The sequence below is a fragment of the Equus quagga genome, chromosome 13 (assembly GCF_021613505.1).
Source record: "Equus quagga isolate Etosha38 chromosome 13, UCLA_HA_Equagga_1.0, whole genome shotgun sequence".
In the NCBI taxonomy this organism is placed as follows: Eukaryota; Metazoa; Chordata; class Mammalia; order Perissodactyla; family Equidae; genus Equus; species Equus quagga.
Window position 1 is genome coordinate 20684784 of NC_060279.1, and position 26451 is coordinate 20711234.

General features: G+C 37.2%; 1 protein-coding gene across 5 annotated transcripts in view; it reads left to right on the forward strand.

Moving 5' to 3' along the window:
* The window catches only part of PLA2G4A (phospholipase A2 group IVA), a 148737-nt gene that overhangs the window by 56618 nt on the left and 65668 nt on the right, over positions 1-26451 (forward strand). For all 5 annotated transcript variants that reach the window (XM_046682795.1, XM_046682797.1, XM_046682796.1 and 2 more), the window contains 2 exons: positions 14302-14450; positions 15368-15481. In XM_046682795.1, coding sequence (XP_046538751.1) covers positions 14302-14450; positions 15368-15481 — 263 coding nt within the window. The remainder of the gene's footprint in view (positions 1-14301; positions 14451-15367; positions 15482-26451) is intronic.

Here is a 26451-nt window from a genome sequence, read left to right on the forward strand (position 1 = left end):
ACAAAAGCAGGTAAGAGTTATTAGTCTTGGTATATTTGAAAGAGCAGGGAATTTGGCTTCAGAGACGAGGTTAAAATCCTGTCTCTAGGTGACCTTGCTCAACTTACTAAATGCCTCTGAGTCTCAGTTTCCTCACCTATGTGATGGGAAAAATAATACCTAAGTTAGCAAGTTGAAGCTTTATGTGGAATTATTTTTATTTCATGAAGATGTATACAGATGAGGCCTTAGGGAGCATGGGTTGCAGTGGCCAATTTTATTGGTTAGGAAAACAGAACAAGTAGTTGACTAGGGATGTATGAACTAGATAACGGAAGCCTCGAGAGAACATCTCATTCCACTCCTCCTTTAAGTGTACAGTCTTTTGACCCTTATCTTGGATAGTCTTAGGACAAGGACAACGACTTGAATAATGTTTAGTTATCAGCTAAAATGTCAAAAGAAAACATAGTGATAGGCACAAGTGAAAGAGAAGGAATGTTCTCTTAGACAGAACAAATGCTTCTGGCGTCAATATGACTGTGTGGAACATTTGAAATGTGTGGATTCCGGAGATGCTTCATGGCCTAAATGTTGACTTGTGAGAGTGATGTTCCGGTGTGTTAAGGAGGAGGGTCACTGACTGGAAGGAAACCTGGGGTCCTATGATGAGGACGCTTGTAGGCCTTTCTCACCAAGTTTAGGCCTGCCTTCATAGGCAGTGAAGGTCAAAAGTGTATTTCACAAAGACAATTGTGGTATTATGGAGAGTGGCTTAAATGTGGGGAAACAAGCAGCTGTGAGGTCATGTTAATAGTCCTGGTGAGAGGTGACACTTAGTTGAACTGGGGCAGTGATATTTTGAGAGGAACTGAGGAGCCAGATGTGAGAGGCACATCTGGTGAAACAAGTGAAACTTGGAGGCAGATTGGATATAGGAGCTGTGAGGAAAAGAGAACAACTTTCACGTTTCTACCTCTGACAGCTAGAAATGATAGCGCCATTAAATAAAATAGGGAAGTCAGGAAAAAGGACATGTTTTTACTTTTAGTTATTTGGTCTGTTTGGCTTTGTTTCTCTTTTGTCTTGCATTTAGGGAAAGAAAGATGGAAAGAAAATAAATTTGCTTTTTTTTTTTACATATTGAGGTTGAGGTATTTGCCAGGTGTCTGAGGTATTTCAAGGTATTCAAGAGCAATTTGAAGACCTCAGAGTAGAGGTGGGTCTCACAGATGTAGATTAGGGAGACGATGATATTTACATGTAAGCCAGAGCCAAGGGAGGGTTAAAGGAAATCCAGAATTGATTCAGAATGGTTAAAAAAATGCAACCCTTTCAAAATGTGTTACTCAGCAGTTGATTACGTATGAAAATGTAATCAAGAATCTCATTTTTGTCACGTTTGTATCACTTCCTCCTTGCAAGCTTGAGGAAATGAAGGAATGCATGATGGCTGCTCTTTAAACCTGAAGATGATGGGCTCTCAGGGGTCTGAGATTAAATAAGCTACAGGGTTGATGTGTGCTGTGTGACCTGAGGGATGCATATTGAGTGTTCTTATAGTAACTAGATAAAATAACGGTGATAATTCCTTTCAAACTGGTTTTGGCTACATGAGCATTAATTTTTTAAAGGGCTCACTTCCTTTTGAAGGATTCCAATAGAGATTCGTTAAGAGATATGCAGAGAAAGTCCATGATTTAGTGGTGAGTTGAGGGTAGAGAAGTTAGGGAAAGGTACAATGAGAAAACATTTAGAGAGGCAGGTAGGGAATCACAAAATGCCATAATGATATCTTGAGCACAAAAGAAGGAGATAATTGCACAGAGTGTTGCATATATGCCAAATAAAGTGAAAACTGAGAAAAAGCTCATTGAATTTTACATTGAAGTTATGATAGGGGCATGGTGATTGCCAGGAGCTGGGGGTGGGCAGAGGTCAGTGGGGAAGATGAGGAGATATTGGTCAAAAGGTACAAACTTCCAGTTATAAGGTGGATGAGTACTGAGGATGTAATGTACAGCATGGTGACTATAGTTAACAGTACTGTATTACATACTTGAAAGTTGCTAAGACAGTAGATCTTAAGTGTTCTTACCACAACAAAGAAATGGTAATTATGTGAGGTGATGGAGGTGTTAACTAACCCTGCTGTGGTAATTATTTGGCAATATACAAGTGTATCAAATTATATTGTGCACCTTAAACTTACACAATATTGTAAGTCAATTATATCTTAATAAAGCTGCAAAAAAGTTTCGTTAGAGAGATTGGACTGATTATGGTAATAGAGGAAGGCAGAAAACAGTAGGTTGGAAAGTTATGGGATGATGGGATTAAGAAGCAGTAAGTATAGACTACACTTATTTTTCCAAAAGCTTTGATGGAGCAGAGGAAAGATCTTGAGAAATTGGCAGAATTGATGACGTTTTGTTTATTTTTTAGGATGATCAATATTTGTTTATGTTTATAGGTTTAGAGGAAGTAGCCAGAACAAAGCAAATAATTTCAGATTCAATTTTGGATTGGGGATAAATGGAGGTGGAATGCTATGGAATTGAGAAAAGAATATATGGATACTTTTTCTTCTAAGACATGAGGGAAGAACTTAAGTATGAATAAATACATTTTTAAATTTTAAATCTATTTTTAAAGTTGTGAGGTATAGGGAAATGAAAGAGTACATCTAATCTTCTCTTTTTGGTTTCCCAGTGAAGTGTGAGCCTGAGTTGTGTCTTCAGATAAGGAGGAGAAAATATTTGAACAGCTATACAAAGAATGGGAATAAAAAAGAATAGAGATTAGTATATGTTTGGTTAAGTTATAACTAAATGGTCATTGGACTACGCTGAAGTAGCTAATAGCAGAGCATTCATTTCTCCTAAGAGCAATTTAGAAAACACAGGTTAAATTAATTTCTAAAAATGTCTGAAGCATTGGAAAGCTGCTGAGTCAGCTGAGATTTGAGTGACCAAGATCTCAGAGAGAACAGAAGTCAGAAAAGGAGGCCCCGTATTCTTCAAGCCATCTCCCCTCTCAATCCACTGCTGAATCCAGGTAGGTGTGAGGGGTGTTAAGGATGTGGGAAATAGCCAAGCAGAGAAGAGGCAGAGAATCCACCAGAGCTTTGGCAATCTCAAAGGACTTGCGACATAAAAACTGGATTTTGGAACCAAGTCTGTTAGAATTTGAGGGGAACAATCCGTGTGAGAAGGGAAGCATTGAGAAGCCTGAAAGTCAGTGCCTGCACCATGTGCACTAGCCAAATCCTTAATCTGTGCGGGGCAACAGACAAGAAGCAAGCCTAAAACGCCTGAGAAACAAAGCAGATATTGGCAGTCTCGTAGTGCTAAGAGGAAAAAAAATATTGGAGATCAGAACTGCCAACGGAAAAGGGGCTTAGTACACCCTCCAGGCTCTCAGGTGAGAAGCTTCGAGTGGGTGTGAACAAGACGTAGATTGAACCTTACAAGGATCGAAATCAATTTAATTTTTATTAATTTGAGGTGATCCATCCTATTCTCACTGCCTGCCAGAAAATAAGATCCTCTATGGAGGTAGATCCAGCTCTCCCACAATTTTTCATGAAAAGTTCTGGCATTCAGTCAGGAATTGCCAGGTGTATCGAAGAAGAAGATCCAGAAAAAGGAGTAGATCCACAAGTATTGCATATGGACTTTAAAATAACTGAGATTAATATGTTCAAGAAGATAGATGGCAGGATGGAGAATTTTACCAGGGAACCAGATATATAGAAGAGAATCAAATGGAAAATTTAGAACTGAAAACACAGTAACTGAAATTTAAAACTCAGTAGATAGGTTTACCATAGTCTGGACACAGTTGAAGGGAGGGCATTAGTGAACAGAATAGGTCAGTAGAAAATATCCAGACTGAGACACAGAGAACAAAAAAGGAAATAAAATATAGAATAAAACCATAAGCAATGGTATTCACCATGATTAAAATGCTTTGGGGAAGAGAAAGAGAATGGAGCAGAAGTAATATTTGAAGATACAACAGCTGAGAATTTTCTGTAACTGATAAAATATATCAGGCTATCTATATCTATAGATATATATGTATGCTATGAACCCAAGGATAAATACAAAGAATATCAATCTTATACATAGTGTAGTAAACCTACTGGAAACTAGAGACAAAAAATCCTAAAAACATCCAGAAAAGAAAAGACAGATTCAAAAAATCAGAAGACTGAGAATTAATTCCTCAACAGAATAGAGAGAAGTCATAAGATAATAGAATGACATCTTTGAAATGCTGAAATAAAATAGCTGCCAAAATAACCCTAAAGGAGTTGAACAAAGTTATAGGACTTGTTCTACCTGATATCAAGATTTATTATAAAACTATGATAATTAGGAGAGTGTGGTATTGGTACAAGCTTAAATGAATAGACTAATGGACCAATAGACTAATGGAAGTCCAGAAACAGGCTTGACTTATATGACCATTTGATTAATGCAAAGTTTATATTGTAACGCAAGGGTTAAAAGCAGTATTTCCAATAAGGATGCTGAGTCTGTTGAGTCTATACATATGAGAAAAAATTTAACAGCTACCTCACACCATATACAGAAATTAATTCTAATTGAATGTTAGATCTAAAGGTAAAAGGTAAAGCAAATGAGATTTTTGAAGAAATCAATACAAACTATTTTATGACACTAGAATAGGTAAAGTTTTCTTAAATAAAAGATAAAAAGCATGAATCATAAGGAGACAGATGGATACATTGGACTATATTAAAGTTAGGCATTTCTTTTTATCAAAAGACGTCCTTTAGGACACCACAGAAATATGAAGGATTATGAGAATACTATGAAAAGCTATATGTAAACAAATTGGATAATCCAGAAGAAATTGATAAATTCTTAGACTCATACAACATTCCCAAACTGAATCAAGAAGAAATAGAGAGTCTGAATAGACTGATCACCAGTCAGGAAATCAAAACAGTAATCAAAAACCTCCCCCAAAAACAGAAGTCCAGGACCAGATGGCTTCCCCAGTGGATTCTACCAAACCATTCAAAGAAGACTTAAAACTTATCCTTCTCAAAATCTTCCAAAAAATTGAAAAGGAGGGGAAGCTTCCTAACTCGTTCTATGAAGCCAACATTACCTTGATACCAAAACCAGAGAGGGGCAACACAAAAAAGGAAAATTACACACCAATATCACTGATGAACATAAATGCAAAAATGCTCAACAAAGTACCAGCAAATAGAACATAACAATACATTAAAGAGATCATACACCGTGATCAAGTGGGATTTATTCCATGGATGGTTCAACATCCACAAATCAATCAATGTGATACATCACGTTAACAAAATGAAGAATAAAAATCGCATGATCATCTCAATAAATGCAGAGAAAGCATCTGATAAGATACGCCATCCATTTATGATAAAAACTCTGAATAAAAATGGGTATAGAAGAAAAATACCTCAACATAATAAAGGCCATATATGACAAACCCACAGCTAACGTCATATTCAGTGGTGAAAAACCGAAAGCTATGCCTTTAAGAAGAGGAAGAAGACAAGGATACCCATTTTCGCCACTCTTATTTAACATGGCATTGGAAGTCCTCACCAGAGCAATCAGTCAAGAAAAAGAAATAAAAGGGATCCAAATTGGAAGGGAAGAAGTAAAACTGTCACTATTTGCAAATGGCATGATTTTATACATAGAAAACCCTAAAGAATCTACCAAAAACCTATTAGAAATAATAAATGAATACAATAAAGTTGCAGCGTAAAAAATCAACCTGTAAAAATTGGTTGCATTTCAATATACTAACAATGAAATAGCAGAAAGAGAAATTAAGAATATAATCTCATTTACAATCACAACAAAAAGAATAAAATACTTAGGAATAAATTTAACCAAAGAAGTGAAAGACCTGTACATTGAAAACTAAAACATTGTTGAAAGAAATCAAAGACACGAAGAAATGGAAAGATGTCCCATGCTCATGAATTGGAAGAATAAACATAGTTAAAATGTCCGTACTTCCTAAGGGAATCTATAGATTCAATGCAATCCCTATCAAATTCCCAATGACGTTTTTCTCAGAAATAGAACAAATAATCCTAAAATGTATATGGAACAACAAAAGGCCCTGAACAGCCAAAAGAATCCTGAGAAAAAAGAACAAAGCTGTAGGTATCACATTTCCTGAATTCAAAGTATACTACAAAGCTATAATAATCAAAACAGCATGGTACTGGCACAAAAATAGACACACAGATTGGTGAACAGAATCAAGAGCCTAGAAATAAGCCCATACATCTATGGGCAACTAATTTTCGACTAGGGAGTCAAGAATACATGATGGAGAATGGAAAGTCTCTTCAATAAATAGTGTGGGGAAAACTGGACAGGAACATGCAAAAGAATGAAAGTAGACCATTATCTTACACCATACACAAAAATTAACTCAAAATGGATCAAAGACTTGAATATAAGACCTGAAACCATAAAACTTCTACAAGAAAACATGGGCAGTACACTCTGCAACATCAGTCTTGGTATCTTTCTCAATATCATGTCTCACCAGGCAAGAGAAACAAAGCAAAAAATAAACAAATGGGACTATGTTAAATTAAAAAGCTTCTGCACAGCAAAGGAAACCATAAACAAAAGGAAAAGACAACCCACCAAGTGATAGATTATATTTGCAAATCATATATCTCATAAAGGGTTAATATCCAAAATATATAAAGAACTGATACAGCTCAACAACAACAACAAAAACCCCAAATAAAAAATGGGCAAAGGATCTGAACATTTTTCCAAAGAAGATATACAGATGGCCGACAGGTACATGAAAACATGTTCAACATCACTAATTATTAGGGAAATACAAATCAAAACTACAATGAGACATCACCTCATGCCCATCAGAATGGCTATAATTAACAAGACAAGAAATAACAAGTGTTGGAGAGGATGTAGAGGAAAGGAAAATCTTATAGACTGCTAGTAGGAATGTAAACTGCAGCCCCTGAGGAAAACAGTATGGAGATTTCTCAAAAAAATTAAGACTAGAACCACCATATGATCCAGATATTCCATGCTGGGTATTTATCCGAAGAACACAAAAACATGAATGTGTAAAGATATTTGCACCCCTATCTTCATTGCAGCATTATTCATAATAGTTAAGACTTGGAAATAACCTTAAGTGCCCATCAATGGATAAATGGATAAAGATGATGTGATGTATATACACAATGTAATACTACTCAGTCATAAAAAAGATGAAATGATGTTTTTGCCATTACGACAACGTGGATAGACCTTGAGGGCATTATGTTAAGGGAAGTAAGTTGGAAAGTAAAATATCATATGATTTCACTCATAAGTAGAAGATAAAAACAACAACAACAAACAAACACATAGATACAAAGGTTAGACTGGTGGTTGCCAAAAGGGAAGGGGGGCGGGAGAAGGTAGAAAGGAATGATAGGGTACATGTGTACGGTGACAGATGATAATTTGTTGGTGAACATGATGTAGCCTACGAAGAAATCAAAACATAATGAAGTACACCTCAACTTTATATAATGTTATAAATCAATGTTACCTCAAAAAAACCAAAAAATGTATCATTTACACAACTAGAAAAACCTACAACTAAAAATTCACAACTATGTGCTGGGGGGATTTGGGGAGGAAAAAAGCAGAAAAAAAAAAGGATTGGCAACAGTTGTTAGCTCAGGTGCCAATCTTTAAAAAAAAAAAAAAGAGATATCATTTAAGTTGTGACACGATAAACCCCAGTTTGGGAAAATAAATTTGCAATATACATGTGTCTGTCAAAGAATTCATATCTAGAATGTATAATCTATAAATCAATATAAAAAACAGGTAACCCAATAGATAAAAAATGGATGAAAGACTTGAGGATGCCCTTCACTCAAGAGAATATTCAACTGACCAATGAAAACATATGGAGAAGTACTCAACCTCATGTCGTCATCAAGGACACGTGAATTTAATCCACACTGAGATATCATTACACGTCCACCAGATGTTTAAAATTACAAGACTGACAATATTAAGTGTTGGGAAGGATGTGCTGCCATGTGACTATTAACATCAGGGTTTACAATGGCATAACAATTCTATGTCCAAGTAATTTCATTCTTAGGAATTTCCCAACAGAAACCTACGTATGTGTGCACCAAAAGCCATGTACAAGAGTGTTGATAGCAGCACCCTTGGTAATAGCCCAAACTGGAAGCAATGCAAATGGCCATTACCAGGGCAATGGATACCAGTAAAACATTTTATGGAATATTTTATGGAATATTCATGGAGTGGAACAGTTTATATCAGTAGTAGTGAATATATTATTCTACACATGTCAATATGGATGAATCTCACAAACTTAATGGTGAGCAAAGGAAGCCAGACCAAGGAGTATATACTGTTACTGATTCTATTTATATAAAGATAAAAAACAGAGGAAACTATTCCGTGGTGACAGAAGGTTGGGTATCGGAGCGGTCACCCTTCTGGAGGGAGGGGGGGGTGTGGCTTCTGGAGTGCTGCTAATGTTCCAGATCTTGATCTGAGTGGTGGTATCATGGGTGAGTTCAGTTTATGAAAGTTCGACAAACTGGACAGTTACAATCTTCTAACTTTTCTTCATGTATCTTATCCTTCAACAAAAACTTTACGTTAAAAAAGGAACTAACCTGTTGTGGAAATTCATACATTCCTCATGGGGTGAGCCATCACTTTCCTAGGGTTTACGTCACCAATTCAGCCAGCGTAGTACAAGGATAGTGAAAAGGTTGGCAATCATAAAACCTTTGTTTTTGAACCTTTCAGTTTAAAAGCTTTAAGTTCTCTGTGTAATTACCATTATCACTAAATCATAAATGTTTCAAAGGAGTGACCACATCTGAGAATAGTATTCAGAGGCATCTCTTTCAACAAATTATTTAATATTTGGTCTTACTGTGGCATTCCTACTTTGGTGGTGACTGAAGCAGAATGCTTGAATATCAGTCCATTGCCTTCAATAGACTGCCAACTCACACACCCCCACGTACTTTATTCTTGGATTTGTTTCCATGTGGCCGCTTGATAATGTATTTAATGGCTGGAGAGAAACATGTAAATTACAGGATTGCACTTAGCATCTTCTACGTGTAGACTGACTCCATGACAGAAGGCCAGTAAGCCTGTTGATTTCTCGATGCCAAAATGTTTCTACTTTTCTGTAGATGTTATTATTCCTTAGTTCATTCTAATACTATACTTTAAACTTTGTTTCAAAGTAACTTGTGTGCATAAGAATCATCTGCGCAGGTTGTTAAAAATGCAGATTTCCAAGCCCACACTGAAGACTCTGACTGAAGATGCAAGGCGTCTGCCTTGTTAGCACTCCAGATGATTCTGTGAAGATGGTTTAGTGGACTACATTTTGAGAAACCTGGCTTTGAGTTCATTGTCAGTGGATCATAGCTATTCAGAATGTGATATTTTGATCTTGAATTTGGGGTAACTTTCTTTTGTGACTTTTGGCTGTTTATCACAAAAATTGTAACAGGTTATGGGTCATCTTTATTCAAAGCAAAGGGTTTAAGTTGCTGCTAAGTCAAGTGGATATGAAAAAGCAAATGGAGAATCTTAAAACACAGCTTCGAGTTTACAAGCTGCCACCAGCTCCTATCATCAATCAGATAATATATTGCTCAAAGCTGAAATGACAGATGGACCTGTTGTTAATTTCGGCAGGCACTCCTGAAACTACTGAAGTTTATGAAAAGTTTTCCAACCCTGGAATTCTGAAGCTCTTTCTGGTGCATGTAGTTTCATGTCATCTTTATGGGAGCAGAAAAGATCTGTATCTTACGCCCCCGACATTTTTGTTCGCCAAGATTTAGATAAAAGGATGAGATGTAGGAAAGTGTCTTGGCCCACACATTACTTCTTTGCTTTACCACCTGTTTATCTGGAACGAGTCAAGTTGAAGCTGAAGCAGTGACTCAACACCCAGTTACCCTACAGGCATGAATTCACAAAGCCATGAAATAAGTACGCAGAAGAGAAAGAAATTTCTTTTCCTACATGTGACTTTTTCTTTCCCTTAATGCGTATCTAGGAACTTCTCTAAAGCATTGGACTAAGTTTTGCTGTCAAATGGACTGCTTTCCTTTTTCAAAGCTTCCACATACTACCATGCTAATGAAGATTAGAGATTATATAAAGAAAGTAAGCTGAGATATGTGATAATCATAATCCAATTTTAAACTAGCCTCTTAAAAATGTTCTTTCATCCTGCGGTGTCTACCACTCCTACCAAGCTTTCTTAGTTTGCAAAGATTAGCAAGGATGCAGATTGCAGTATCAAAGTTTGCAGCTGTCAGTGGTTTTCTCCTGTCCAGCACCCTTTGACATCTTAATTTTGAAGTCTCTTGGTAATGAAGCAAGAGAAGAAACTAGATAAACTACCACTCTTGACAAACATTTGAGAATATTGACTTTATCTAAAAGTGAAAAGAAGAAGAAACTAAAGTGACAAAGCTTTGAACTGGATTCCAGTTTTTAAAAAGGGTCTCTTGATGATTTAACATATAAATGTAATGTTGGCATCTTGTTTTGTGGTATTTTTCTTTATCATTTTGTCAGGGTTAGAATTTTTCAAAGCATATGACCCATGGAGAGTCCAAAATGGCTCAGAAGATGGTGATACCACCGATTGATTTATGCCACTTCAATTTGCTGCAATCTTTTCCTATCTGGTTCCTCCCCAGGAACATCGTTTTCTGCTTTCTCTCTTATTTGGCCCAAGGAAACCTTTCCCTCCTCTTCTTCAAGATTCAAATGAAGATCAAGCCCCCAAAGGCAATTTCCCCACCTACGATTTGACTTTATTTGTGTGTAATTATCTCCGTGACTGAGTTACTAGTCACGGTGTAGTGTATCTGCTTGTCTCCCATTTTCCCTTGCCTCTAAAATTAGGCTGTTAGCATTTGACTCACTTCCATAATTCAGATCTGCAGTTTCGTGTTTGGCTCCCTATCAAAGCCAAACAGCTTCTTGATAGGCAGTTCCTGGCGTATGGTGGGTACTCAAATATTTGTTGAATGAATGAATGATGTTTACCATCTGCATGCCCCCCCTTCCCACATACTTTGTGTTTTCTAGATTGGCTTTTGTTTGGTTTTGTGTTTTCTAACATTTTGGGGAACAATATGAAAAATCATTAGCATCATGGGAAAGAACCAGCCCTATGGGATGATGAAAAGCGACATTTTTGTACATTTTAATGTGTAGTGCCAATTGAATTTTCTCCTTAAAATCACATGCTTATTTCTACTCAAAAGAAGAAAAATATTTTTCTTTATAATCTTCTACCACGTGCTATTCTAAATATGTAGTTTTATTTCTGGTTCGTAACCCTGAGCACTGGCAGGATGGCAGGAACACTGTTAAGGAAAAGCAAAAATCATCCCCTGGTTGAGGAGGTGGATAGATCACCTTGGAGCCTGTCCTTCTCTCTGCCCCATTTTCCCTAACCGTCCTTCCTGCTCAGTCGATCTCATCTTTAGCGCTTAGAAGCATGATGTCATTGAGAGAATGATCGTTGCAGTCAGATCTGGCTCTGATTCTTACTAGCTGTGTGATATTGAGCAGGTTGCTTAGCATCTCTCGTTTCTTGTTGCCTCAATGGTAAAACAAAGTACTTACCTTATAGTGCTGTTGTGAGACTTGAATGAGACTAATGTGTATAATAGTTCCTAAGAGTCATTACTCAATTATTGGTTTTTGTGGCTATGAATTATAATGGCCACGTGGGAAAGGATGTGTTAAAGAGAAAAGTCAAGTCCTTAAGTTAGGAGACCTTAAATATTGTTCTGAAGATAGAAGGATGAGTAAGACTTGGTCCCTGTCCTCAAGTTGTTGACAGTCTTGTTGGAAAAGATAGATAGACATATAATTTCATCCATAAAATATAGTGTGTACAATGCTGTAAGATGAGGGATTCTACGGAGCCACCAAAGAGAGAGGATCAATATTTCTACTCCTCGGCGTCAGTTGCCTTGTTGTTGAGTGAATATACAATAGGAGGAAATTTAAATAGTTTCTTTATTTGCAGCTATCTTTTTCTACGGTAATCCCCGTTTATTTGCAGTTTCAGGCCCCCCTGGTCAACCATGTGCTGAACACATTAAATGGAAAATTCTGGAAATCCACAATTCATAAGTTTTAAATTGCGTGCTGTTCTGAGTAGCATGATGAAATCTCGCACCATCCTGCTTTGTCCCACCCCAGGATGTGACTCATCTGAGTGTTTCCATGCTGTACACACCTCTCGCCCATTATTCACTTAGTAGCTGTCTCAGTTATCAGATCAGCTGTCCCACTATCGCAGCTTGTGTTCAAGTGGCTCTTATTTGACTGAATTATGGACTCAGAGCCCTAGAGTAGTGATTCAGATATGTCAAAGAGAAGCCATAAAGTGCTTCCTGTAAGTGAAGACGTGAAAGTTCTAGACTTTAAAAGGAAAGGAAGTAAATCATACGCCGAGGTTGCTAAGATCTATGGTAACTTTTATTACAGTATATTGCATAATTGTTATATTTTATTACTAGTTATTGTTGTTGATCTCTTACTGGGCCTAATTTATAAATTACACTTTATCATATGTATGTGTGTGTAGGAGAAAACTATATATAGGGTTAAGTACTATCTGCAGTTTCAGGCATCCACTGGGGGGATCTTGGAAGAATGTCTCCCACTGCTAAGGAGACTGTTGTATTTAAAATGGGACACATGTCATGCCCTGATTCAAGTGAGCCTTTATATGTAATACAAAAAGCTATCGCTTTCTTGAAACACTCACTTCCATCTGATTGATACTGCCACAATAAATTCAGAAATATATGTTGACTACTAATGTAAATGTCCCCCCTTAGAGTCGTTCAGTGCACAACCTGTACAACCATACAAGGCAACCTTATAACTACAAACAATATTTATTTCACACTGAATTTTATTACTTTTTTTGGCAAATAAAGTAATGATGATAATTTTTCTAATATAGACAAGCATCATGATCCTGAACCCATGATCTTGTCACCATGATAGTCCTGCAGTGAAAGGACTGTGGTTGCTGTGGTTAGCTGAGTGAGATTGCTCTCATTGTCTAGTAGTTGGACTGAGAGGTTGACTGCAGTGAATATACCCTCTACATGGACAGAATAAAACACCTAATAAATGATTTTCTCTCCCAGGACTGTTATGAAGGGCAGGGACAAGATATGTAAAAAGTATATCATTTACAATGTTCTTATATTATATATTATCTTGTCTCAGACATTTTGAATATGTTACTGCAGACTCACTGAAAATAACCTGACAATGCATATTAATAAAAATAAATTAGGAACTAGGAATCACCAAAGAAGATATTCGGATGGCCAACAGGCACATGAAAACATGTTCAACATCATTAACTATCAGGGAAATGCAAATCAAAACTACAATGAGATATCACCTCACTCTTGTCAGAAAGGCTGTAATTAACGAGACAGGAAACAACAAGTGTTGGAGAGGATGTGGAGAGAAGGGAACCCTTGTACACTGCTGGTGGGAGTTCAAACTGGTACAGCCACTATGGAAAACAGTATGGAGATTCCTCAAAAAATTAAGAATAGATCTACCATATGATCCAGCTATTCTACTGCTGGGTATTTATCCAAAGAACATAAAAGATACATGCACCCCTATGTTCATTGCAGCATTATTCACAATAGCCAAGACTTGGAAGCAACCTAGATGCCCGTCAAGGGACGAATGGAAAAAGAAGATGTGGTATACAGACACAATGGAATACTACTCAGCCATAACAAGTGATGAAAGCTGGCCGTTTGTGACAACATGGATAGACCTTGAGGGTATTATGCTGAGTGAAATAAGTCAGAGGTAGAAAGTCAAATACCGTATGATCTCACTCATAAGGAGAAGATAAAAACAACAACAAACAAACACATAGCAACAGAGGTTGGAATGATGGTTACCAGAGGGGAAGGGGGGAGGGGGAGGGCAAAAGGGGCGATTAGGCACATATATGTGGTGATGGATATAATTAGTCTTTGGGTGGTGAACATGATGTAATCTACACAGAATTCAGAATATATTATGATGTACACCTGAAAGTTATATGTTATAATCCAATGTTACTGCTATACAAATAAAAATTAAAATAAAAAAAAAAAGGAACTAGGAATCACATTTTTGCCTCCTTCTCCCATGTGTTTACTTTTAATAGTTGACACTCCAGATCCCTACGTGGAACTTTTCATCTCCTCAACCCCTGACAGCAGGAAGAGAACAAGACACTTCAATAACAACATAAACCCCGTGTGGAATGAGACCTTTGAATTTATTTTGGATCCGAATCAGGAAAATGTTTTGGAGGTAAGTGAATCCTATAGAGACTTAGATGGTCATCATTCATTTGAGGTTGATGCTTGAGTTTGTCCCCTTACTGCCTTCTTTTCCCCAGTTAGAGTCCAGCTGGGCAACATGGTAGACGAGATGGCGCACATCAAGTTATGTGAGTGTCCAATGGACAATGCAGGAGTTAGGTAGAGCTGGGAAGAACCCTCCCCATGTGCTTTGGAGAAAGCCTATTTTCTGTTATAAAGAGGTGGATCCAAGTACAACAGAATAAAAGTATTGTTACTTGATATGACTTTAAAATAAGTCAACTTTTTTTATTAACTTAAAGTTCAAACAATTAACTTTAAAATAAGTTTTAATACATCTTTCCCAAAATAGTGGCATGAATTTTGTACATTCATTTCTTTCTCATATTCCAAAATAGCATTTCCCCTGAGAGGGGATAAAGTTCTATTTTTGCAAACATAATAATGAAAACATTGATTATTATTTTAGTAACGAATGTGGTTCAGAAAGAAAAGACAAAGTATCGTTACTGGTTGAATACTGAAAACCTCAAACGATGATTAAATATCATTTGAGAACTTCTTTTCTTTTTTTTTTTTTTAAGGAAGATTAGCCCTGAGCTAACTACTGCCAATCCTCCTCTTTTTGCTGAGGAAGACTGGCCCTGAGCTAACATCCATGCCCATCTTCCTCTACTTTTATACGTGGGACGCCTACCACAGCATGGCTTTTGCTGAGGGGTGCCATGTCTGCACCTGGGATCCGAACCAGTGAACCTTGGGCTGCTGAGAAGCGGAAAATGTGAACTTAACCACTACACCACTGGGCCGGCCCTGAGAACTTTCATTTTTTAAGTGTGGTAGACAATTTACATTTTCAAGATCCAAGGGGAATTTTATACTTGTGCTCTACCTTTTCCTCCCCAGATTACGTTAATGGATGCCAATTATGTCATGGATGAAACTCTGGGGACAGCAACATTTCCCATATCGTCTATGAAAGTGGGAGAGAAGAAAGAGGTTCCTTTCATTTTCAACCAAGTAAGCAACCCAACAGAGTTATTTTTCAACCTTATGTCAGATAAAATCTATTATTCTGGAGAGTTGGGTTTAATGTTGGGAAAGTTTATTTATTTATTCTTGAGAAAGTTTTGTTTTCTAAAGGGAAAATGTTATTTTCCTTTTACTTCTTCTCCTAATCTTTTATTATTCTGATATCTATAAACTTTGGTTGAGGTATTACACTAAGTACCACAGAGACGTTAATACCTTTTGTGGCTCCAGATAGTAACACCGGGATTCAGCAATGTCTTTGGACCCCATTGGGAGGTCTAACGCAAACATTCGGGAAAATAAGGGAAGTGTAAAATCTGAGAGGAAGGGCAGAGAGATAGAACAAATGAGTGAACTCAAAGAAAACTGTTGGGACATCCAAATTATTCCAAAATTACATGTGTAGTAATAAATTAAGCCTCTATGGAGGGATACTTCCATCTCAAATAATCCTCACATAATTAGGGCCAAAGCAGTGAAAAGTCAGCAGAAATGGTTTTGAGGTTATTGTTATCTTTGTACAGTCACACACTGCATCACGTTTCCGTCAGCGACAGGCCGCGTGTACCACAGTGGTCCCATAAGATTGGTACCATATAGCCCAGCTGTGTAGTAGTCTGTACCGTCTAGGTTTGTGTAAGTGCACTCTATGATATTCACACGACAAAATCACCTAAGGACACATTTCTCAGAATGCATTCCTATCGTTAGGTGAGGCATAACTGTATTTCTAGATTTGCTGCATTTCTGAAGTACAATAATTTATTTAGGAGTAATAAAACCCTAGAAAAATTATTTATACAGAGCAAACATTGGATTTTGAATTTTGTAAGAGATTGGGTAGTTTACAGTGAGAAGTGTAAACAACTGGTGGACCAGCATGCAGAAGGCTGGTTAATTATTAGTTTCTTCTTGTTGTGGGAAACTGTTTTTCTCAACCTTGGAATGACTTTTGAAATCCCTTTCCTCACCCAAACCTGCCTGTCTCTTAGCTCTCACCTCCTTTCCTGAGTGTTACCATCCAAAATGTCCTCTTCCTGCTTTGAACTCGATGATAATTATCTGTGGAATTCATTGGGACTGAATCATTTAAGCTGTTCAATCTTTCATTCCCACCCCTCCATAAACTACAATCCTATAGGTCAGGAAACTGGTTATGTATGCCAAAGTACAGAGTTAATACATAGTTTATGTTTACTGAATGAATGTATATCTATTTAGAAACTAACTTAAGCCCAGAGGGCTACTTGACCAGTTCATGCCATCAGAGCGACCCAGGTGCTGTAAGGACACTCTAGTCACACACTCCCTGTGATCCCCTCGGCTGCTCCAGGAAGCATGTCTTCTGTCCAGTGCCAAGAGATATGCTGCCCAAATTTCTGTTGACCTCTTTTAAAGCTATTTCATTCATTCCTTTTGCAAATGTGTATTGAAATCCACTGTGTATCAGCCATTGTGTTTTGTGCAGGGAATGTAAAGAAGAACAAGGTACAGGAAGCTGTTCCCCCAATTATCTTCATCTCGTTAGCATTGAGGTAGGGGTTGGAGAGGGAAGTGGACATAAGGAGCTATAGACATGTGACAAAAAGGAACCTCCATGCAGTGAGATGAGTCTCAATGAGGTACAGAGCGCAGTGGAAGACAGAACAAAGAAAGATCGTGTCATGAGAGGAGGCCAGGGGTGACTGTGTCGGTAGGGGGCTTTGAAGAGGTTGAACAGTGAACACAGTGGTTAACACCTTGGCATTTGAAGCCAAGCACTTTGGTGTTTAAATCTCAGCTCTGTCCCTTGTTTCATCGTGGGGAAATCACTTAGATCCTCTGTGCCTCAGTTTACTCATCTGCAAAGGGGAGATAATATCTCAAAGGGGAGTCTTTATAATTTATATATATAAATATACCTATGTGTGTTACATGTAAATATATTTAAAATATATTTAAGTATAGTTATTAAATTATAATTCAATATAATTTAGAGAAAATACATATGTTAGTTGTTATATGTTATATGTTAACATATAACATATGTTAGTAGTTATAATACGTATGTTATATGTTAGTTGTAGGTTTCTTAGGCATATAATTAACTTTGTATTAAATATGTAATAATAATTGATTATAGAAATCCATATAAATACTATACACGCATAGGTGTATGCATACATACATGTGCCTACAACAGTGCCTGGTGCACATTAAGCACTATGTAAATGTTGCTCTTGTTTTACCTTGAGAAAAGAATAGGATTTCAGCAGGCAGAGAAGCAGTGATGATCATTCTAGGCAGGAGAAACTGCAAAGGCATGGAGTCTTGCAAGAAGGAAGCAAGTTGGGGCAGGGCAGGTTACATGCTTGCCAGGTCCGTGTTGGTGAGTAGTGGGGGGAAGGAGTTTAGAGGTGGCCAAAGGCTCACATCCATAGACCTCGCCTATGGCACATTGCTAGGACCTGTTCTCAATCAACGTTTGCTCAGGGTTTTGTAAGCATGGATTGGCCTTTCCAAAGTATAATGTTTTTTTCTGCTTTTCAGTCTATGACACAAAGACTGATTATAAGAGAAGATATTGTAGGGAAACATGCATTTCCTCTCCTCCTGTCATTTCCTATGGTTAGGTGTGTAACCCTCGGGCTCTAAAACAGACTTTCTACATTCCTGAATTTAAAGTAGCTTACATAATTATTTTTTTAAGTGTGCCTGAGAAAACAGTTGGCCTAGCAGCTTTTTTTTTGTTACTCTGTTCTTAAGAGTCCTTTGTAGTTTTCATCTGAACAACAGTTCTTTGAGTTGTGACCTGTGAGGGAGTGGGGGGAGAGGTAGATGCGTGATGGCTAGTTGGAGAGCCTCCTGTCGTCCCCAGATCGCGTGGCGTGCCCTATGCACACATCCAGTCTGTCCTCATCTCTGAATCTCTGAATCTTTCAGAGGACGACAGTCTCCTTTCTGCAATATTCAGAGCTTGTAAGAGGAAACAGGTTGTGAAGGAATCATGTGGGGGAAGAAGTTTTTGAACAGTTCTTGGAGATGACTATGGCAATCTGGGACAGTAAAGTGTGCACATGGATTTGACAAAAGAAGAGTGAGTGCTTTTAGGACTTGATTAGCAAAAACCCCTTCAACATTTTGTCATCCAAAAGTTAGTACTGAGTCAACATAGAGTGATTTCTGCGGCTAGCAGCCAGCTGGAGAAAGAGCAGGAGCCTCCAAATGGAGATGCCAGATTCCCCAGCGCCTGTCCCACCTACTCGCGCTAGGAAGTGGGAATTGGGAGACCCAGACTCTCATTTTATCTGTCATTGACCTCTCTCTAGAAGGTTTGAGTTGTCTTTCCCTCTGAGTGTTATTTTCTTTTTTTCTAAAATGAAGTTTTGATTAACTTATTTCTAAGATCCTTTCTAGTTTATAAAATTCCGTGATTCAGAAAGAATGTCTTATTGTTTGACCATTTTCACCCAAAAGTTTTCAGTTCTTCCGTTTTACAGATATGGAAACAAATAATAATAATAAAAATCTTTATTATATAATTTTAAAATCACATAACCTGTCAATAGATAATTTTTTAATGAGCTTTTATTGTGCACTTAAAACTTTGCTAAACATTAAGAAAGCTACAAAAAGTTCCATTTTCAAGGAACCAATAATCTGTTGGGAAAAGAGTAGGCCTTCATATATCAACAGAGAAGTAATATAATAAGCAGTATCATGAGGCATCTATTCATTGGTTTACATACTTAGGAGTTATTTGTTAAACCACTTATGTGCCAGGCAACGTTCCTGATGAGGGACAAATGGCAGAGGACATGATAGGTGATGTTCTGGTTCTTAGGGAGCTTGTATTATAATGGGGAAGGTAAATAGACAACAGAGCAAAAGGGTAATCAATACAACATCAGCTCGTGATAAATATTATGAAGAAAATAAAACAGAAGGATGTGATAGAGAACAGTTGGTGGGCAACTACCATTTATATAATCAGGGAAGGCCTTTCTAAAGCATGACGTTTTTTCCCCAAGTTTTATTATCACAATTCTCAAGCATATAAAAAGTTGAAAGATTTGTACACTGAATACCCATGTAACTGCCAGCTAGGTTCTACAGTTAACATTTTACTCTACTTGCTTTGCCGCATATCTTTCCCACTATCCATCCTCAAACCATCTTAGTTCTTGGATGCATTTAAAAACAAATCACAGACAACAGCATGCTTCACCCATAAACACTTCAGCATATTGTTAACTAGAGCTTAGTATTTACATTATTATAATTTTAAGTGCCAAGTAAATAGTGCATATATATTGCAATGAGAGTTATAAGAAGGAATGATTCATTCATTCACTTCACAAATAACTATTGAGCACCCAGTGTGTCGCAGACAGCCTTTAGGCACTGTCTGTCCTGCAGTGAACAAAACAAGAATCCCTATCCCCGTGGAACTTATATTCTACTTAGTAAGATAGATAAGAAGCAAGATAAATACGTTAAGGATACTTGTGTGAGATAGTGATAGTGATAAGTGCTAAATAAACCAGGGAATGAGGAGAGGGGAGTACACATATATGTGTGAAGGGAGTTGCAAATGCAGTTCCAAAACATGGCTAAGAAAAGTATCTCTGATGGTGTTGAGGGCAGAAGACTCTCTGGGTAGAAAGATCCTGAAGCAGAAGTTTGCCTGGCATGTTGAGTAACAGCAGGGAGGAGAGTATGGCTGGACACAAAGAAAGAGTACCAGGGAGAATGGTAAGAGCTGAGGACAGAGAGGCACAAGGGGATGGGGTTGCAGTAGACCATTGTGGGTTACAGTGGATATCAATGGCTTAGGCTTGTCCTTAAAGGAAGGATGTGGTTGGATCTCTAAAGGGTTGGAAGGCTGTTCCAGTGGAGAGAACAGCCTGAGCCTTTGCTCATAGTCATGGGACTAGAAAGGATAAGCATTTTCAGGAAACAGAGACTAGACAGATGTGATAGGAGCAGAGCATTCGTGCATGAAGGAAGAACAGGTACCTTGGGATCAGACCATAATAGAGCTCAAACTCAAGACGTTGGCATTTGAATGCTATCTTACAGGCAGCAGTGAGTCACGTAAGGTTTTGGACCAGGTAATGGGGAATTTAGAGAAAACCCAATTTGACTTTTTCCTCAGAAATATTAGTAAGCAAAAAGTTAGTAGGAAAAGACGCAGCAAATGTTTGCTATTGAAAACCAAAAGGTTGATTCAGCTTTAGCAGACTACTTCAGTAGAAAATAGTGAGTACTGAGGAGTACAGGGTGACTTGAGGAAAATAAATCTAGCAACAGCCTTGATGTGTCAGTGAGTTGAATGGAATGATTGCCTAGTGGTGGTGAAGGTCGGCTAACGTTGGAAAGCTGTGGATCCGGCTCTTCTTGAGACTGATTTATCCCTCAACTCAATTTTAGAACTTTTTTTTTGAGGAGAAAGCCAATCTTAGGGCTAAGTCCACACTTTTTATTTTTCAGGTAACATTTATAAAATCTAAGTTAGCTTGTGTTTGTCAATCATGAGTTTAGTGAGCATCAGAGTTGTCCTTCGAGAGAAACTAGCAGAACCTGCTGCTTTTAATCTCAGGTTCAAACTCAGCCAGCCACTGCCTGGGTTGGAATCATGCTTCTGCTACTTATTCACTGTGTGATGTTGGACAAGTTAATTTTTTTCTCTTTGCCAGGTATCCTTATCTGCAAAACAGGATTGTATATAGTACCTACCTCTTAGAGTTGTGGTTATGGTTAAATGAGTTAATGCATCGAAAGTTTTAGAACAGTGCCTGGCCCGGTAAGCACTAAATAAATGTTAGATATTCTCATTATAATTGTAACTGGCCAGATGTAACTATTTGTCATGTGTTTCATGAAGCTGACTTGATTGATTATTAAGCTGACTTATTTGTTTGAACTTATTGACCAAAATGAACTTATTTATATATAGGAAGAGCCTATAAATTCAGCAGTCATTTGTTTCAACAGAGTCCAAAAATGTTCTAGTCACCCATTACTGAATATATCAAGTGTGGCTTTGAGTTACAGTATCCCATTTTAAAGTGGAAAGATATAGGATCTTTAGAATTTAGTGTGTTTTGTTTAAAAGCAGTAGCCTACTTCAAGAGAATCATGCAAATGCTAAGGTTTAGTAGTGCAGAGAAAGATTACACTTCTTTATGCTCTAGATGAAATTAGTTTGTTTTGGCAAATACTTTGAGGAAGATAGTCTCTAAGTTTACATCATACAGTGTTTTAATTTGCCATCTTTATTTAGGAGTTAGTGTTATTTTTTTAGAAGAACCATGTCTCATGGCTTCTGTGCTATCTAATTTTGGCCAATTGCTTTCTTTGATTATTGCTTCTTCGTGATTGCAACTTGAACATGAATGAAGTCAATGAGGTCGTTCTCTGGAAGAGAGTGGTAAAGCTTAAAATACACAAGAGTTTTGATGATGAGTTCAGAATTAGGTTGTTATCAGAATGATTTCATTGGAAAACTATGTATTGAAGTATGAGGGCAAAGACTACAATTTAGCTAAATGAATGAGATGAAGCAGAGTTTGGAAGGGAAAACAAGGGAACTATATAATTTTGTGAGAAATTTGGGAGATCTTTGGCTAAGATGTGAATGCCATCACATTGATGCAGGGTGGAGTTCAAACATAGGTCAGACAATTCCTGGCTTTAAGAAGGGATCCATTTTTATTTTGAGATACTAGCAATGGAAACATAAGCGAGCATTTTTGGCACTTCTACAATTTTTAGCTTGTAAATTATAGAGCATTTTAGAATGCTCTTGTTATCTTTGCGGTCCTCGACTGGACTTGAATTCCATCAGAGAGTAGAACGTGTTCAGCATCTGAACCATGTCACACCCAGCCTGACACACATTAGGTGCTAGAATCATTTTTGGATGAATAGATAAACGAATGTACTTACGGGAAAGACAGAAAACCTGGAATTACTCAGACAGGCATAACGAAACTAAGTGAAATTTAAAAAAGAAAAACTGGAGAGTCTGAGAGATTCCCATTTGGAGAAAAAGAGTTGGTATTTTGGTTTGATAGCAGTGCTGTAGGAAGTCTGTTTTTTTGTGTGATAGCTAATGATTACACAGCTCTTTAAGAATTTCCAATGTCCGTATAAGGAAAAGGGACCTTAAATTAAAGAAGGAGAGACCATCAGATGTAAGGAGGAAAACTCTGTGATCGAGCAGAGCATGGCTAAAGGGGAAATTGTGTATTTTTTTATCTTTTGAATCTTTTCAGACTGTCTGGGATATTTTGGGGGGCACACTTAGCCTGAATTCTTGGGTAGTGGATTAAATGATTCCTGGTAGTAAATGCTAATTTTATTTTATTAAGAAATCATATCTTAACTAGGCTTACAGTGGTGATCGTTTTGCAATATATACAAGTATTGAATCATTATGTTATACACCTACAACTAATAAAATATATGTCAATTATACCTCAATAAAAAAATAAATGTTAATTTTTAGTGTTATCAAAAAAAGAAATCATATATACTTTAAAAAATAATTTTATCAGTGTCTTATTTAATTTTAAACATGCAAAATTTATTTAGATATGACCTACCTTGTATTGGCGGGTTTGTAATTTCCACTCTGCCTTTGAATTGCTTCCTTGTTAGATTTACATCCGGTTCCTTCTTCACAGGATGGAGTTTATTGTATAGAAACATGACTCATGGCAAAAGTGACCCTAATTTTTTTAATGTAATTTTACTTTTTATCTTACACAGGTCAGGTAAATACAGATAAAGCAGGAAATATTATGTAATTCTCTTGAAAGATGTAAATGATTATTAAATCAACATGTTATTAGTTCCTGTTTATTTCTACCGAGAAAAAAAAGTAAATTGACACAAGAGGGATCAGAATTCAAAATAATGTCTTATTAAAAGTAAAGGTTGTAAATCTTCGAGTAGATTCGTAAGAGAAGGCACAGTATGTTTGAAGACTCTTTACTAATAGGATAGATTCTCAAGTTTAAAATTATTTGACTGTGTGCATCTTTTTGTAACAATAATTTTAAAGGACCCCCTTAATGCCAGACACTATGCTTGTTCCTTTAGCTTTATTATTTCAAAACGATCCTGGAAAGTTTGCAAGGAAATTAGTGGATTAGATAACTTTTAAATTACTTTTAAGTTTGAAATGGCTTTTTTTTTTTTTTTGAGGAAGATTAACACCTATACCTATCTTCCTCTATTTTCTATGTGGGACGCCTACCACAGCATGACTTATGAGCAGTGTGTAGGTCCGTACCTGGGATCCGAACCAGTGAACCCTGGGCCACCAAAGCAGAGCGTGGGCGAACTTAACCCTGGAATGACTTTTTTTTTTTTAAATAGTTTCTCTCCTCTAGTTTCCCTCTCCCTCCCCAAACCAAACATCTCGCATTATAAGCTTCTAAAATTGCTTTCCACTGTGGAATTCAAAGAAGAGAGTGTGGTTTTCCACAAGAATGTGGAAATTACAGCCCACTTCTCACATTTATAATTCCTAGAAGAGGTGGGGTTCTTCTCACTTATTCTGATCCCTAGCTAAGTATTATGGGGTTGGGGAGAGCCTGGAGATTTAGTCACCTTTTCTTCTAATTGCCTTGATAATGCAAGCACCCTGAAAGACTGTAAGTGGAGAGCTTTATGCAGTGTGTGGGAAGGAGTTTACAATAAGTGTTTAGTGCCTCATAGGAAGTACATGTTTTTGTGGCTATTTTATCTAAATGACACGTTCCAGGTAAGAGGTGCAGAGAGATCATGAATGTCAGTCTTCATAGCGTGTCTGAACATAGTGCATGGGGGAGAGTTTAAAATTTCCTCCTGGTTGTGGGTGATCCACTTGGGCAACAAGTGAAAGTGAGCGTCCCAATCCATGTGACGAGCACCATGGCAACACAGTCTGTGATATTCCAAATGGCAGAAATATCCTCTCTTCTCTTCTTGCATCCTGCCTTTATTTAAAGAGTCCTGTCAGTCTGTCTAGGATCACGAATGTCTTAGCCAAGAAGTGTTGTTTTTATAGAGAAGATGAATAGGACTGTAAACATGGTACAGTTGGTTTTCCTTTTAGTTATTAAGTTGTCAGGATAAGTAGGCAATAGATATATTCAGGCATTGACTATTTTAATATATAAATTGCTTAGGGCCCTGCCAGATGGGAAACCAGCTTTTCCCTGAACACTTTCTGTCAGGAGGTGGCACATTAGAACAGAAAGCCCATTCCAGATTTAAATCTTTCCATTTGTTGGAAAACTCCACATTGAGTCGTAATATTGGTCTTTTAGTTTCCATTCTCTTATGGTGCTTTTTGCCTCTGGAGATAAAAACAGTAAATCTAGTCTCATTTTAATAGTATCTTTCGTGTATTTTTTTTTTTTGAAAAAAAGAGACCATGTTTTACCCATACCTTGTTTTTCTTATTAAATATTCAAAGTAACCTCATGCATTATAAACTGTTTTACAACTCTCTTTAGGAAAGACTATTTGAAATTTTCAAACTGCGAATAGACATAATGTGAGCAACACCTTCATTGGTAGAATAGACAGCAATTACATTAATTGTTTCGAAGCCAATCACCTTTTTGACATACCGAACTATGATTCATCTGAGCATGTATAATTCTATTTGTACTGGTATTCTTGATTATTTTATTAACTTCAAAGTAATATTTGTATGCCGCTTTGAAGAATAAAGGTCACAGAATTCCATGGGAGCTGCTATTTGGGTTGGTCCAGCCCATGATTTTCTCTCTTGTAGCAGTGAGGTATTTCTTGACAGGAAAAGATTGTCTGATGTGCTCCCGGTCACACTCATCTGCACAGTAATTCAAAAAATATTCTCTGATTACCTGCTTATGCCAAATACTATGCAATGAACTAGTAAAACAAACCTCCATAAGACAGAGCTTGCAGTTAGGAGAGGCAAATCCTTATACAGATGATTCCAATACCTTTCTGAGAATTATCCATGAACTTATTTTAACCTTTCAGAAAGCTCCTTCTAGTTTGTTTTTTTCCATCCCCTGAAACCCAGTAGAAAACACAGACTATATAATCTATGGCATTTTATGTTGGGTCTAAAAATATCCTGTTCACATTGTAAGGGGCATATGCTAGTTCTGTTCTATTTGAAGGTATTGAACAGGTTCCCTCGAACTGTATTATGGTAACTGATATGATAAAAATAATAGCACCATCTTACAGTTGTGCAGCAAACATCAAAACATTTTCTCATTTGGTTCTCATAACAATCTCAAGTTATGTGAATATTCGTAGCTGATGGCAGGGATAGTATTGAAAAGGTCTTTCTATACAACTTACTTATAGTCTCTGGAAAGACACCTTTTAATATCCCTTTTTCTCTCTGGATATTAGTCACTTTCTTTTCTATTAAACCAAGATTGGCCCATTGGCAGGATGGGGTCCATCTCTAAGTTTGGTTGACTCACATAGTGCTGAAACATTAAAAACCTGAGCGTCACATGCCATTTGCAGAGGTTTTTGAGCTGCCCACGGTTGGCTTCCCCCTGGGTCCTGCTGCCCACCATGGGTAGGTGTTCTGTCTCCAGTTTACTGCAGATCGCACTTGTCACAAATGCACTCGTGTGAATTTTCACCCACGTTTTCTTTAACCTCCCGGCCATTTCAGCCTCTGATTTTGAGGCCCAGGGACAGCTCCTGAATAATAGACACAATGACTTGGTAGTTTTTAGATCTCAGGCAATTTTTATGTTTCATGAAAAATGATGGTGGAACTGAACTACTTCATTTTAGTGAAGGAGGAAAACAGCTATGCAGAGACGATTCTTAGGTTTGCTATAATGACTTAATAAGTAGACGTCTGATGGAAAATTGCAAGAAAATTATTTATTGAAATGCACCTGTAATTTAGGGTCTTCATGGAGATACATTACTTTTAGTTTTAGGGTTTTTTTTTTTTT